This window comes from Fusarium pseudograminearum, chromosome 1 (genome assembly GCF_000303195.2).
Source record: "Fusarium pseudograminearum CS3096 chromosome 1, whole genome shotgun sequence".
Classification (NCBI taxonomy): Eukaryota; Fungi; Ascomycota; class Sordariomycetes; order Hypocreales; family Nectriaceae; genus Fusarium; species Fusarium pseudograminearum.
This window is the reverse complement of record NC_031951.1, coordinates 217,754-232,731: the sequence shown is the minus strand read 5'-3', so window position 1 is coordinate 232,731 and position 14,978 is coordinate 217,754. Positions and strand designations below refer to the sequence as shown.

Here is a 14,978-nt window from a genome sequence, read left to right as displayed (position 1 = left end):
TTTTTTAAATTAAATAGTTTTTATAACTTTTAAATAATATTATATTATAATTAAATATTATTATAATAATAATATAAAGTATTATAAAAGACTTAATATATATTTATATTTTATTAAAAATTAAAATTAAAGTTATTTTAAAAGGCTTAAAAAGTAAAAAAGATTTTAACTTTATTTAAAGACTATAATATATTAAGTTATTAAGAATTATCTAATTAAATAGTAAAGATATAAAGTAAAGGATTTTTAATTTACTTATTTATTTAATTTACTTACTTATTAACTATATTATATAAAATATAAAAAGTAAAAAAAAAGTAATATAATATTAGCCCTAAAGTATTATAAAATTTACTTTTTATTAATAGTATTTAAAATAACTATTAAAAAGTATAATTAAATAATAAATAAAAAATAAGCTAATATAATAATAACTTTAAAAGAGTAAATAGAGAGAGATTTATTTAAGCTATATAGCCCTCTTATTATTAATAGCATTAGTATTATAAGAGCTATACTGATAAACAGTTACTAATTACCTATACCTAGGATTAATACCCTTAAAGCCCTAGTTTATTATCTCTTAAGTGTAGTATTATAAGTTAACTCTAAAATAGGTCTTAATACAGGAGGGTCTTCTGGGGAGTCTGGGGCTGGGGTTTCGGAAGTTGTTCCGTCATGTCCTTAGTTGCCTGTATAATGGTTGCTAGTAGTCGGAATATTCGGAATATGTATCCCTATTATTTCTAGAGAGAGTCGGTCGACAGGCTGCTATCGAGTTGTGGGCAGCGCAAAGAGAAGATATGCTGTTACGATAGCACAAAGGTTCAGGAAGATGGCTGCAGTGAATGCAGTGATGACCTACGCGACTGTGAGTCTCCTTGAACAGATTTAGTTAGCCCTAGAACTTAGACTTACACCCCATCCAGCCACATCTGAATCAACTACATCTTTAAGGGCTTGGCACACCTTTTGGTCGACGAGATAACTCGCATACATAATGCAGTGCAAATTGATTGCATGTATAAAATGAAGACATGAAAGGAGGGGACTACGACTTTGCGTGAATTAAAGAATTATTAGAAATCAACTTGAAAGAATGGCTGGTAGCCTGATTTAATTAGTTGTGGCAATGGTTACACAGAGCGCAGCCGACATTGATATGGTGGCTATGTTTCGCACTTGTCGCTAGCCCTTCGTCAAACGGGAAGTGATCTTTGACAGCTGAAGCAGGGGCAAGGGCACATTGTTTTGTGATTTACAATGTCAAGATTGGTCAGGTTCCTGTAAGGCTGGTAGGCAGACACTGAAAACCAAGAAAGTGGTCAATGCAACTGGACTATTCGCAGGCCTCAAAACATTGCACATTGCGCATCACTTACGCAACTTCAGGAGCCACAGCGAACGCGGCTGGCTACTTTGAATTGAAAAATGCCCAAACTAACTATTTACTTCTCGCAGTTGTTCTATTAAAATATTGAAAAGACGCCAACGAGTTTTGGGTTCCATTATGATGAACGGGATTGGAGTGGACAACACCTATTTCGTCAACACTGGACGACAAACTTCACATTCAGATTAATAATGTGATTATTAATGCGTGAAAGCTGTCTAGGTATTATCACGAAGTGGCGATTGATCACACAACGCAGACAATGTTGGTGTCTACAGCCCGTTGCTACTCAACGCGCTTTGCGGCTGAGAATGAAACAGCGTCAGCATTGGCGGCTCATCCTTCATTTCCATTCGCCGGTTTCTTGTCCTACACGACCGACACTGACTAAAGTCCCCTCTTAGTAAGAACTTGGTCGCCATGTTCGTGGCCAAGCAGTTTCATTTCTAAACGTCTTTTGTTTAATTGGCCTACGGTGCGTTTGGCGCTTCGTCATTTCTAGTTCGTGGTGGCAATTGCCGCCAGCCTGATGTTTCTCGTTAGAGCATTTGACATTATATTTGTTCTATTATAATCTCAAAGGATTTGTAAATTATGTTTGATTTCTTCACTCAGCCTGAACAATATCCCTGATTAACGTCATAATTACGATCGCCATGGTTGTTAACGACAGCATGAGACATGAAGGGAAGTTGTACGAGCCAGTACCGCAAGGTTGGCCCACCGATTCATCAACGTTGAAAGACGCTTCTTTACCCAAATGGCAGAATATCCTTCTTGCTAGCAGCTTGTTTCTCATACCAGCACCATTTATAGGTACGTACGAAAGAATCACACAAACGCCCAATCTCACTTTCTCTAGTTCTTGCGGTATATATCGTTTCTCTCCACCAGCAACCTGAGTCGCAGCTCGGAAGTCGTATTTTGGAGGCTGCCAGCATTGCCGCGACATTATGGCCTATCGCATTCGCAGCTGTGCTTAGTACAGTGTTGAGAAGTGTCGCTTTGTACAGCTGCGAGAGAGGAACAACACTTGGTGTGAGTACATACGCCATTCACCTTTGCCAACGGGTCAACTGACAATATGTAGACACTTGAGATTCTACTCGGCAGCCTTACATTAACCAACACCCTCAAGTCATTCTTCTGGGTGAAACTGTTCAGCGTTTGGACTCCAGTCCTAATTGTGGCCTGGACTTTGAGTCCTCTGGGAGGTCAAAGTGTGCTTCGTGCTGTTGCTTTGCAAGCTGAGACATCATCGTTTGACTTTCCCACCATATCGTACCCATCCATCAACTTCAGCGCCGGGTTTGATGCATTGCCAGCTTTGTATGCACTGCCTTTCGGACTACGAACAATATTCGGAGCAGCTTTCTCATCGTCCGCCACCCGTTTAATGCACGCCAATGGATCAAGTCCCAATTTTAGAGATACCTTGGACCAGGTTGGCGGACCCGACGAGGCCAGAAGACTGTGCAAGCAGGATGTCTGGGGGAACGTGCGACTTCCATACTTGCATTTGCTTGACGGATACGATTCCAACGACCCCTATAACTGGGTTCATGTCCCGAATGATACGATTCCACCCTATGAATCCCTTGTCGGGATACCGATTCGTGGGGCACCAACAAGGCGGGCCGGAAACTCTACTATGATAGTTCAATCATCATATATTTCGTTGTCGGTTCGTGTATCTTTCACCAGTTATCAGAACCAGCTAACAACTGATATGTAGTGTGAACCCTGGATTAATGGAACCGCTTGGCTTCAAGATAATATATCACAACTGGTTCTAGCTGATTCTATTGCCTCCGAAGGCACCATCGGCCTCAACTACCCCAATAACTCCTTCTTCACTGCCTACCGTGAGACAAGAGAGTCGATCTTCGGGTCGCCCAATGCCCCACCAAACTTCCAGTTGGATCTTATCAAGGACACATATCTCAACGAGACTCGGAATGGACCCAATTCTACAATCCTGGATATGAGTCGCGATCGACCATTGAAGCAAAAACTGGCCTTCTTTGCCGCCAGCGTTAACGACTCCAGTGATCGCTTTTCTTGGGGCATGACCACGTGCACCCCTAGTACTTCTTATGTTGATGCTGAGGTCCGATGCTCCCGGTCTACTGACTTTGGGTTCCTCTCATGTTCCGTCGAGAAACTACGGCACACAAAGGGAAAACCTACCAGGGCAAATACTACTGTGTTCTCATTTGCGTACAACCTTCCCGTACTAGCCTGGACCGCTCGCCTCCTCCCAGACCCCGAAGGAGCGCAGAATGACATACTCAACCTGTTTCTTCGAGACCCAACCCTAGCACGCCCCATTGGAGAATTCTACAAGTTCACAGAGTTTGTTACACCACCACCATTAGACAAAGTACCGCTATCAGTATTCGAAGCAAGATTGGGGACGATTTTAAATACAGTTGTCAGATCGTCATTCGAGCAGTCCATCATCGTTGGCGCTGATGGGATATCGCCATCTTCAAAAGTCATGACTGACAGATTCATCAATACTACAATCACGCCCCTTACAGACTGGGGCAATAGTACGGGAACGTGGAGTGAATTTACCGGCCAGGTTTACAAGGTGGACTGGCTCTGGATGAGTCTTTATGGTGCATCCGCCTTTGCCATGATTATCTTTACCATTGGACATGTTGCCTTGCAGTGCAAAATCAGGAGTCCAGACATATTGGGTAGTGTTTCGATGCTGACAAGAGACTCGCCGTACTTCGCAGTGCCGGCTGGTGGTAGTACCCTGGGAGGTATTGAGAGGATCAGGCTGCTGAAGAACGAGCGTGTACGAATAGGCGATGTACACCCGCAGCTTGATGTAGGGAAAATTGCGTTCAGTAATTGTGCAGGTACTGCAGCGCTTGACCGTGGAAGAAGATACGATTAAAAGGCTATTAAAACGAGCAAAGCTCACAAGGTCTTGAATAGCTAGTTGGACAATAAAAATATAGATCAACAATACAAACATCATAGTAGATAGGTCCCTTACTTAACATAGTCGATTACTAATAGAATAACAGCTGAAGGTGATTCTTTAGCTTCGATGACGTTTTATTTTCACCGTAACCAAATTTATCAATCAGTATTAAGTGGGAAGATTAGAGACAGCTGGCCAAATATCAATTGATATTAAGCGAAGTGGCACGGATAAATATACAGAGCGCCTCGGCTGTCATAAACCCTACTAGTTGGGCATGGCTGCTGTTAAAAAGCGGCTAAAACCGAGTAGGAATACAACTAACCAATCAATCATATTGTGATCCACTTATTCCCCGCACCGGCCTGTCCGTAATAAAGCTATCTCTACGACCCAAACGTTGAGTCTCTCAACCAAGCTTAATTCTATCATGTCTACATACCAGTACACTCAACTACCTGCCGGCTGTATCCGCATCCTTCGCCTTCAGCCGCATCAAGATAAACAATCTACCATCCGATGTCAGCTCTCCTCTATCGAGCTACGAGACTCAGAGGGTCTCTGCCTCTACGAAGCGCTTTCTTACGTATGGGGCTCTCCAAATAAGCCTCATTCAATTGACATTGAGGGCTGCAGCCTCTCAGTTGGCACAAACCTTTACGCAGCTCTATTACGTCTTCGACATACCTCTCTTGAGCGTTTCCTATGGGTAGATGCCGTTTGTATTAACCAAACGAACATAACCGAAAAGGAACAGCAGATCCAGCTGATGGCTCAGATCTATGCCAAAGCACGTTCAGTCATTGTTTGGCTTGGAGAAGCAACGACAGTTGGAAGCGAAGATGCACTTGAGGAAATCCGTGTCGCCGCGGCTAGTGCATGCAATGGGGTTGAAATAAGCAAACCTGACGAAGAGCCAATCTTGGAGATCCTTAAGCTTCCCTGGTTCAAACGTGTTTGGGTACGCTGTGTGTGTCGATACATGATGAAAAACCCTACTAATACTGTCGCTTTAGGTACTTCAAGAAGTAGCTGCGGCGCGACACGTCTTAGTCAAGTTCGGTCGCGTGGAAATAGATGGATATGCTTTCTGCACTGGCATTGGCGCGCTAGAGCTATCCTACCATGGCGATCTAGATTTACAGCTGTTGATAAGCCCCGTGTTGTACCTGATACGTAGGGCTATCTTCCGTCCGAAGCAAATAGCTGAAAGGTCGGTAAGATTCTCACTTGACATATGCCCTTTAAGCGAGCTAGTGGGGATGTATCACAACCGTCAAGCCACAGAGCGTCACGATAAGATCTATGCATTATTCGGCATGTGCTCTGATGACCTTGACGATGCGGGATTATTGGTTGATTACAAGATTCCATGGGATCGGCTCCTCCAGAAACTCGTCAATTACATTCTTCCTCGTTGCTTATCTGTGAGCACCTGGAACGATAACCAGGTGGCCGTAATCGTGACCTTGGCCCACGTTCTCGGAAAGGTTCAATCGGTCGAGGCACGGGAAGAGAGCCAAAACGTCATAATAGATTGGAAGACTCCACACATGGAATACCACGAGACATCATGTTGGAGTATCAAGGCATCAAGTAAGTCTGCAGAGGTCGGAGACATTGTCTGCCTTTTCGATGGGTGCTCAATGCCTACTATTATCAGGCTATGTGGCCTGAATTGGGTTATTGTCTTTATCTCAATCACCCCCCAGATCAAACCTGCAGAATATCCTTCCATGTACTTTGACACATGGAATTGGGCTAATCTCGTTGAATCGCTCGGCAAACCGTCTGCCAAATTCGAACTAATATGGGATTTGGATATGCAGCAAGACCAGGGGAACAGGCCTCCGTCAAATGTCGCAGCCATGTCGCCTACAACAACGAACTCCATTCAACCGTCTATGGCGAAAGATGATCGAGAGAGAGCATACGTATGGTTAAGATATAGGGAGAAAGAATCCCTTTCTGAGATTGAATATCGGCTGCGCGAGATTGTTAACAAGCTGGACATTGCCACCGCGATTTCAGAGTTGGATTTCCATCTCTCAAGCGTCTATTTTAAGGAATCAATACATGCCCTACAGAGCATTCTGACGGTATGGGAGGCCTCCAAGGCAACAAAAGAAGTTCAAGACCTAATGGTAAAGAATGAACTGGAAATTGACCAAATTATCGACGCCTTGCTCGGCGTATGTGGCGGATGGCTGCCGTTGAATTGGGCAATAGATGACGGCGATATGGTAGTCGCCGGATTGCTGCTGTTCTATGCTAACCCTAACGCCGAACTTGGACATGGTCTTACACCACTGGCATGGGCATCCGAATCTGGAAATGATTTAGTTGTTAAGCTACTGATAGACACTGGCAAGGTGGACCTGGATTATCAGAACAAGCAAGGCGAAACACCCTTGCTATTAGCCGCCCGGCGGGGATATGATACAGTGGTCAAGAAGCTACTTGATACCGGCAACGTTGATCCAAATGCAAGTAATGTCCGGGGAGACACGCCGCTATTAGTGGCTATCTACAGAAACCATGTCGCAGTTGTCAAGTTGCTTTTGGAGACTGGTAAAGCTGATCCAAATGTCAAGAAAGAAGTTTTTGAAGATTCTTGGATAGGACAAACACCACTCATATATGCAGCACAGAAAGGCTATTTAGAAAGTGTTAGACTTCTCCTTGATAGCGATGGGTTAGATATAAACTTCCGTGATAAACATGGGGGGACAGCTTGTGAATGGGCTTTTATAAAAGGTCATAAGGAAATCTATAACTTGATAGCGGACAGGCTGGATAAAGAGTTAAGGGAAGACTTAGAGCGTGGGCAGTTAGCGCTAAAGAGGAAGATAGAAGAGCACCCTGGTGAGATTGATACCTAAAAAATAGCGTGGTTATAATATATATAAACTTCTTTAAGTTTCAATTAAAACTACACTTTAATACCTCCTTTAAAATGTTAAACACTTTGTTCCTTTCTGCCCTTAAGAATAACCTGGTTATAGTGAATGACTCTAAGTGAAACAGATGCTGCTCCTGTTATCTCTAGAAGACACATGATAGTTAGTTAACCTCTGTTAGATATTCTTTAGGATGAGTAATATCAATTGCTGTTCTTGAGCGTAGGAGATCTCAAAATCAGGAGTTGTGATAGTATGGCTGCGCATTTTCTTTCACATCACAATAACAAAGTCAATAATAGGGAAACAAAGTTGTGTGTGCAATGTACCTGTATTAATCGGCGTCGAAGTAAGCGTTCATGTTTGGATATGTCCAAGGTGCGACGAGTTAACCGCTGTGCTGCGGTGCAGCAACGAACCTTGAGTTAACCCCCTGCTTTTAAATGTACCTGCTTCCGCAACTTGTCTTCTCGGACAGTCAAAAAGCAGGACGTCTGCAGCCTACACTAATCCTGCCGTACATAATAACATGTGTAAATCGGTTTTCAACGTGAATATGATAGTAAATTACCTGTTTTACCTAATGTGGCAACGTATGAATCAAAATGAGGTTCAAGTTGATTCTCTGGGGCTCGCCCCTCTTGTCTATTTACTAGGCTCTGACTTCGACGATTATAGGTTTCTTACGCGCCAGGCTATTGACTTCGACTATACAGCCATCGACACCGCTCCAGTATCAGCTTACGGGGAATATCAAGTGGCTGCTGGTATAAAACTAGTGCAAGTTTGTTACAGAACCACATGCGTCCTAACCAAGCTTCTCAAAAACACACCCTTCTTCCTGCGTATCGTCAATCTTCCACCTCAAAGCAACTATCTCTCCATCGCGCCACACAAAATGTATTTTGTAAAACCAGTAGGGCCTGCACCACTGACCACGGTCGACAATCTGATCAAAAGTTTCGTTAAACACGAAAGTGTGTCGATGATAATGGCGAAGAGTATACTTCTCACTCTGTCGACCCTGAAGCAACATTGCCAGCTCTCCATTTGCGTCGAGCAAGACTTGGATGTAAAATTGGCGTGATGTGTGCCCAAAGACCCCCCTGTATACGCTCGGGTTTCGAGGGGGCTCGCTTGGTACTCGTTCTCTTTCAAGGGCATCTTGTACGCGCTCCATAGCTGAGCGCCCCTTCGAAGCTGCGGCGGAGATGAAACTGGGAAAGTTAATCTTGATGTCGTGGCTCAGAATGGTTTCAGTCAGAATCTGGCAAGTCCAGTCGGTTGCATCACAATGTCCTAGCGAATTGCCAAGTACAACGATTCCAACATCCAGTTCTGGCATCAAATAGACTGATGATGAGCAGCCAATGTTGTTGCCCGCATGATGGAATAGTAAAGGCCCATTCTCGTAACTTCCAATACGTGGATAGTCTTCCAATAAGCCTGAGTTACCAGTGATCTCGCTGACCTGGTTTGGTAACTGGGTGCGTGCCCACCCTAAAGCATACGACTGCTCCCGAGGCGACGCGGCGACCTTGAGAGGCATTGTAGCTTCAAATACCGTTTGGAGTTTGTCATGATCGAGGTTGAGTATCTCAAGTTTCTTCGACGTGGTCAACCCACGTAGGAGAGAATTGTAGAAGGTCACTAGGTCGCGCATGCAACTGCGGATGCCTCCTGCGGAGAAAGCAACGGTATCGCTCGAAATTAGAGGACTGGGAACTTGTCGGAGTTGGAGATTGTGATATGGCATGTAGGCGAGAGATACATTCACATCCTGGGATGGAGGAAGAGTTGTAAATGTCCGAGTCATTCCCAGAGGCTTGAAGATGCGCTTTTCGAGAAAGTCGCCATAGCTCATGGACGAAACCTTTTCGATCACACAGCCAATTGCGTGATAACCGAAATTGTTGTAGATAAAGTCTTGACGGGGCGGGCTGCTGGTGTCAAGCGAGGCAAGTAATGAAGTCCCTTGATCTTTAGACAGTAGGAGTTGATTGTCGGATCCGATGAAGAGTGCGTCTGAGCGACATAGACCAGTGCGATGGCTCAAAAGGTCCCGGATAGTGAATTGGCCAATGTTAGTACCATGGAGTTCATCGATGAACTTCTCGACGCGGTCGTCCCAGTGTAGTTTTCCATCAGTGACGAGGCAGGCAACAGCGACGGCTGTAAAGCCTTTGCACATAGACCCGATGTTGAAAACAGTTTCAGGATTCGGCGCCAGCTTCTGAGGTACGTCGCGATAACCCAGATACTTGTCGAATATCCTGCCCTCGTGGTTGAAAATCCCGATTGCCAGTCCCGGGGTTCCAGATGTCGCACAGGCTTGTCGAATGAGCGGCTCGGCGAGACGGTAGTTCTCTTGCCACGTTCTTTTGCCCGGGCCGGCATTGGACTTGAGCATATTTGTTGTCATATCAAGATACCCGATTTTGATGTTCTAAGGAGAAAAAGAACAAAGAGAAAACAGCTCTTGGTTAAGGGGGAAGTGTTGCGTTGATCAGGTGACTTATGATGTAACCATTAAGTCGTGCACTGAATGTCTGTAAATTTGGAAGTCGCCTTCCAGATTATGTGGTTCTTGCTCTGGCGGCAATAGGAAATGAATTGCTGTAGTCATTTGTCCATAATACCAGAAGCATTGAATAGTGGCAGGGTTGAAGTTGTAGATACTAGATTCATTGCAGTCAGTAGGGGACATCTTGCTTATTAAGGAAAATAGAATTTAAGGCCTATAAAATATTTTGCTCGTCTATGTTACTGAATAAATGATCTACTTGCTGTCTATGTCTCTAATCCCCCAATAATCTAAAAATCTCTAAGTGATTTACATGCGTCTCTCAATATCCATACCGCGATCTTCAACTCTCTCTAGCTATACAACTTTCCCAAATCCGAGATAACAGACTCCCGCCAATAAGACATTCCTGCAATAGCAGCACCAGGTCCTGCAAGACCCAGAGCAGTGACTGAAGCAAAACCCCCAATGACAGCCTGCTGTGTCTTGACGAAACCAAGTGATCGCAACTGCCAGGCAGAGTATAGACAGTATACGAGGGTTGATGCGGCGTTGATAGTACTAATCGCCGGGACGGAACCCATCATAGGTAAAATTGTGTCGGCAGCGTTGCCGAAGATATTCACACCAGCGTTTGATGCAAGCTTTGCAGCAAGGGGTAGAATGATACTGGCAGCAAAGGCAGAGCCATGGATCCATTTGAGTGTTGACACATCGGCGCCGCTATACATCTGAAGCTCGTCGTCGGAAATGAAGTCGATTGGCTTCTTCTCGCTGTTCTTTTCTCTTTCGTCGGATTTGCCCTTGTTGTCACGCCCAGCTCGGAGCGCTGCGATCCCTCGGGTCAAGGCGATGCAAAGCACTGGGTGTGCTCGCCATATGAGATCAAGTTGTGGCATATACTTAGTGCCGGGAGCAATCAGCGCTCCTAGAGTAGGTGCTATGTACCCCAAGGCTATACCTGGTACAATAGAACTGGCAACCTTTGTGTTGACTGCTCTATTTGTGATACAAGGGGTGGATAAAAGAACAGACGATAGAGAGAAGAGAGTGGGCATTGATGCTGGTCCAGCCATGGCGTATATGCCGGATTGTAATGATGTCCTGTTTTGAGTCAGTCACTGCTTCAGAACTATTCATATGAGGGGGCTACGAACCATGATAAAGGATCAAGAACGATTCGATTTCGAGATCCCTCAACCAGCCATGTGGAGAGAGTCGGGATCAAACTGATGGCAAGGCTAGCCGCAGATTCTAAGCCGACGGATTGTGCCAAAGCACCCCCAGTTCCCCATTGCTTCAACACCTCAGAGACGCATGTTGCTCCCTGTAGGGAGTTCTTTCCAAGCGTAAGATATGCCGATATACCAAGGCCGCTCGCAAGAATCCATGGAACCCGCCTTGCCAACTTACTCTTGACGGGCTTGACAGGAAGCTCATCTTCAAAAGGAACACAGTGCGGTCGGTGTGGTACGGGAATACCTTCGATCTTGGGAGCAGCAGCACAGATTGGGACGATAAGGTCGGCAGTCGAGGTTGGGCCGAAATATGGGACGAGATATTGATAGAGACTAGCCAGTGGCATTCTCTGGCTTGTTATCTTCTGTAACGTGTGTGCTCCCGACACCAGATCACAGGATCGCTCATATCGCAGAGTATGAACTTTTGCTAGGGCAGCCTCGATTTGAGTTTCAGAGAGGCCTTGGGGAGACGAGTGAAGCTGTTCCATAATTGAGTTGACTAGTAGTGCTGCAGCCTCAATAGCACCATTGCCTCCTTGGCCAGATGCCGGGTCAATCTGTAAATAGGGTGTTAGTTCTATCGCAGATATGCCATGTCAGGGACTTACCTTGTGAGCTGAATCACCGATCGTGATGATTCGCTTATAATGCCATTTCTCAAAGACGTATTCTTCAAGCGGAACCAGTGTCGACATAATCCTTTTGTCGTACAAGTCGCCAAAGCTAACATCCTCAGCAATGACATCATTGCGACGATCGTTCACTAGTGTTTCTTCGTCGGCCTTGGAGTATTTCGAAATTTCGTTACCATATTCAGTTTTCGAGAGTCCATCGAAGAGAAACCAGTAGGTTCGGTTCATAGGTGCTGCAACAATAAGATAGGAGTAACCTTTCCCAATGATCTGCTGCTGGGCTCGAGTGCCATACTTGGGGGGCCGGTTAGAGATGCCGAATATACATCTAGTTGAAACCGGGACACCTGTTCAAGCCTTTAGAAACGTTGAGGGCTGATTGAATGATTCAACATACGTGAGGTTTCATCTTGGGGGAAATATCCAGGACTCTGCTCCTTGCCAATTCGCCACATTTCATCTCTGATTTTGCTATGAATGCCATCAGCTCCAACGACGATATCGCCATCGAACGTGGAACCGTCTTTGGTGTGAACTCGAGCTCCGTCACTAGTCAATTCGACAAGAGTGACTCTCTTGTTTGGCAGAATCCGATCTTTGTGCTTGATATTGTTGTGAAGAATCTGCAGTAGCATTTGTCGATCGATGAAAGTATATGAATAGCCCGTTCTATAATACTTGTTAGCTAAGAATTGAGATATTATCCAACAAGTTTGGACTACTCTTTCTCCAAATGAACTGAAAGGCTTGTTTCTGAGGCAGCAGTCAATGGAACACCATCAGGTCCCCGTATGCATCCCAGGGGGTAGCGACATTCCCCTGCAAGGTCGATGATGGGTTCATAACACCCAAGCTGGTCCAGGATACGGAAACCGTTGGGCAAAATACCAATGCTGGCACCAACTTGAGGTGCGATGTGTGGGTAAGCTTCAAGGAGGACATAGTCAATGTTGAAACACTCCAACATATTAGCCACGGTCAAGCCGGTGACACTACCGCCCACGATAATGACTTTGAACCCCATAACTGTGGTGGGTTGGATACTTGATGTGTTGAAAGTTGCTGATGAGAGTAGAACGGACCATGGCATGTCTCGTGGCGGTTTCTATCTTTATAAGTCACTCTGTATACTTGCTTGGCATGCGGGCTTTAATATGAACCTTAAGTTAGTTTTCGGAATTCCAGAAACTGACTACAGGTGTACGTACCCATGCATCTCTAACGTAGTTATACTATATTCCAATGAAATCGTATAAAGTCTACAGGGCCTGACATGTCTTCCCTGCGATATCGGAAAGGATCAGCAGACCTGTTGTCTAAATATCCACTATCTACAACTGACCCGCGGAGTATCGGTCTTCTCTGTTCCCGGCCGTGTTTAGTTCCAAATCTACATATACTTACTTAAAAAAAAATTAACTGTAAGCCGGAGCCCTAGTCTTCTCAATATCTTCAAAACTCTCAATAAAGAAATCTACATATACGATGTAACAATAATTACAGGTTAAGCATAAATTTGCGGACTTTATTAATAATTCGCTCAAGGATTGCTTTGCCCTGGATTGATATATCGGGCTCGGAGCGTAGTAAGACACCGGTGCCGTATTCTGAAACATGAGAAAATAACGTTATAGTCCATAGGGGTAATAAATGTGCATTTCTACTTTTTTTTTATACCTATATTTAACTTTCAATTATATAATAGAAAATAGTGAGATAAAATTAAATAAATACCTAATATTAAATATAAAAATTTAAAAGAGAAGAGTATTTTTATTTTTATCTAAGATAATATAAGTAAAAATCTTTTAAATTAATTTATATAAGGTGTTTATAGTAGCAATATACTGATTACACATTTATCTGAAGTGGTCGCTATTTCATTATGTCTGTATGCCTCTGAGAGTGTGCTGACATATATAAATAATAGCTGCCAGCCAGTTCATCGTGTAAGCCGCGTAAGCACTTGGGCAAGGATGTTTATCACCTAAAAGTTCACATACCCTACACTTTATCAATTCTAAATAGTATTCATATTATCTCCGACGGTCTCAACCGATCAGGCCCACTCTCTTCAGCGTCAGAAATAATCCAAGAGAGCGCCTGACTGAGAGTCACTGATTAGAACACTTGACGTAACTAAAAGTTCATCTTGCAATCCCTTTTCTAACTCGGCGCTTGTGTTGCAAAACATTTAAAGTATCAACAAGCTTATCCCACAATCATATCAAAATTGTCGAATCCATCATTAGAGCCCACGTCCCTGATGAACAAAGCCTTCTCGCCGGTTCCTGTAACCACCATCCACTGTGTTCGGGTTGTGCCCTGCACTACACAAGCCAGCGTTTCTCCAGCAGCTACAGGCGGAGTGCAAATAATATAGCTTGTTCGGTCCAGACTACTTGCGGCAGAGAGAGAGCTATGTGGTGCAGCAGCGGCAACTACGTAGAGATTGCCTATCTTGAGATAATTTGTCGACGGCTCGACCGAAAAGGTAGCGGTTTGATATTGGCTTGCAACAGCAGGGCTGGTCTTGAGGAAAATAAAGTAGGGGTCTCTGTCCCTGATCTTGATTGTTTCTCCGTTGAGGTCCATTTGAACTGAGTTGCCGACCTTGAGGGTGAACGTTGTGAGGGGAGTAGGGGCATCGACAGCGGTTGTAGTAGTCGTGAGTTCTACATTTTTCGTGGTTTCGGTGGCAGCTGTGGTAGTTGTGGGTTCAACGGTGGTCGTGGACTCAAAGGTCAGAATCTCGGCAGACCACGTCGAGGTCTCATAAGTGCCAACCGCTGCGGTGTCTGTGAAGGCTGTAGTGGTTTCGATGGCGCTCCAGGAATCAGTAGTGTCGGTAGTTGATGTGGCTTCAATGGTGTTAAACGTGGCAATCGTGGTTGTGCCAAACGACGAGTGAGGCTTGCAGGGGCTAGCAACACAACTACCAATAAGCGTCGCTACAGCAATAAAACGACGGCTATACATGATGTTCAATATTAAATGGCTTGGAGATTTAGAAAATGGAAAGAATAAACAGCGGAAAGATGAATGAAATACTACATGCTTAAAGTATTATATAAAATTTCTGCGGCGATTGTCCCCTTTTAAAATCGATAGTTTGTTCGTGGCAGCAATAGTTTCGTTACAACAACCAATCACCACGACTATGGCGGACATACTGGAAATTAACATCTCAGTGTACCAAGCTAAAGGCCTCTCAATATAATATCTCCATTTTCACTCCCAACCTCGAAGTCGCGCCGAATATGTACTTGATTCCACGCTCCAGACTTGTCATTACCTACAGCAGAGCGAGCTCTATCAGTATACAAGCCGTCGGTTGAATCCTGGAA

At 44.4% G+C, this 14,978-nt stretch overlaps 5 protein-coding genes across 5 annotated transcripts, besides 4 other annotated features; 2 read left to right on the top strand and 3 right to left on the bottom strand.

Annotated features, from left to right (window-relative positions):
• Positions 1–29: 29 nt before the first annotated feature.
• Positions 30–116: a microsatellite.
• Positions 117–175: 59 nt separating this feature from the next.
• On the bottom strand, positions 176–999 carry FPSE_10639 (uncharacterized protein; the record flags this gene model as incomplete). Its single annotated transcript, XM_009263756.1, has 6 exons — positions 176–182; positions 277–283; positions 540–568; positions 628–692; positions 866–880; positions 919–999. The coding sequence occupies 6 exons, from the start codon at positions 997–999 to the stop codon at positions 176–178; spliced, it is 204 nt and encodes a 67-aa protein (XP_009262031.1).
• Positions 244–281: a repeat region.
• Positions 286–430: a microsatellite.
• A 1,050-nt stretch (positions 1,000–2,049) lies between the features above and the next one.
• On the top strand, positions 2,050–4,304 carry FPSE_10640 (uncharacterized protein; the record flags this gene model as incomplete). The annotated part of the gene is made up of 4 exons (XM_009263757.1): positions 2,050–2,209; positions 2,256–2,431; positions 2,484–3,077; positions 3,129–4,304. 4 exons carry the CDS (start codon positions 2,050–2,052, stop codon positions 4,302–4,304), a joined length of 2,106 nt encoding a protein of 701 aa, XP_009262032.1.
• Positions 4,305–4,764: 460 nt separating this feature from the next.
• Positions 4,765–6,998, top strand: FPSE_10641 (uncharacterized protein; the record flags this gene model as incomplete). The annotated part of the gene is made up of 3 exons (XM_009263758.1): positions 4,765–5,295; positions 5,351–6,934; positions 6,981–6,998. 3 exons carry the CDS (start codon positions 4,765–4,767, stop codon positions 6,996–6,998), a joined length of 2,133 nt encoding a protein of 710 aa, XP_009262033.1.
• A 3,113-nt stretch (positions 6,999–10,111) lies between these two features.
• On the bottom strand, positions 10,112–12,655 carry FPSE_10642 (uncharacterized protein; the record flags this gene model as incomplete). Its single annotated transcript, XM_009263759.1, has 5 exons — positions 10,112–10,862; positions 10,916–11,556; positions 11,608–11,978; positions 12,029–12,300; positions 12,354–12,655. 5 exons carry the CDS (start codon positions 12,653–12,655, stop codon positions 10,112–10,114), a joined length of 2,337 nt encoding a protein of 778 aa, XP_009262034.1.
• A 692-nt stretch (positions 12,656–13,347) lies between these two features.
• Positions 13,348–13,457: a repeat region.
• A 385-nt stretch (positions 13,458–13,842) lies between these two features.
• FPSE_10643 (uncharacterized protein) lies at positions 13,843–14,610 on the bottom strand (the record flags this gene model as incomplete). Its single annotated transcript, XM_009263760.1, has 1 exon — positions 13,843–14,610. One exon carries the CDS (start codon positions 14,608–14,610, stop codon positions 13,843–13,845), a length of 768 nt encoding a protein of 255 aa, XP_009262035.1.
• Positions 14,611–14,978: the final 368 nt, after the last annotated feature.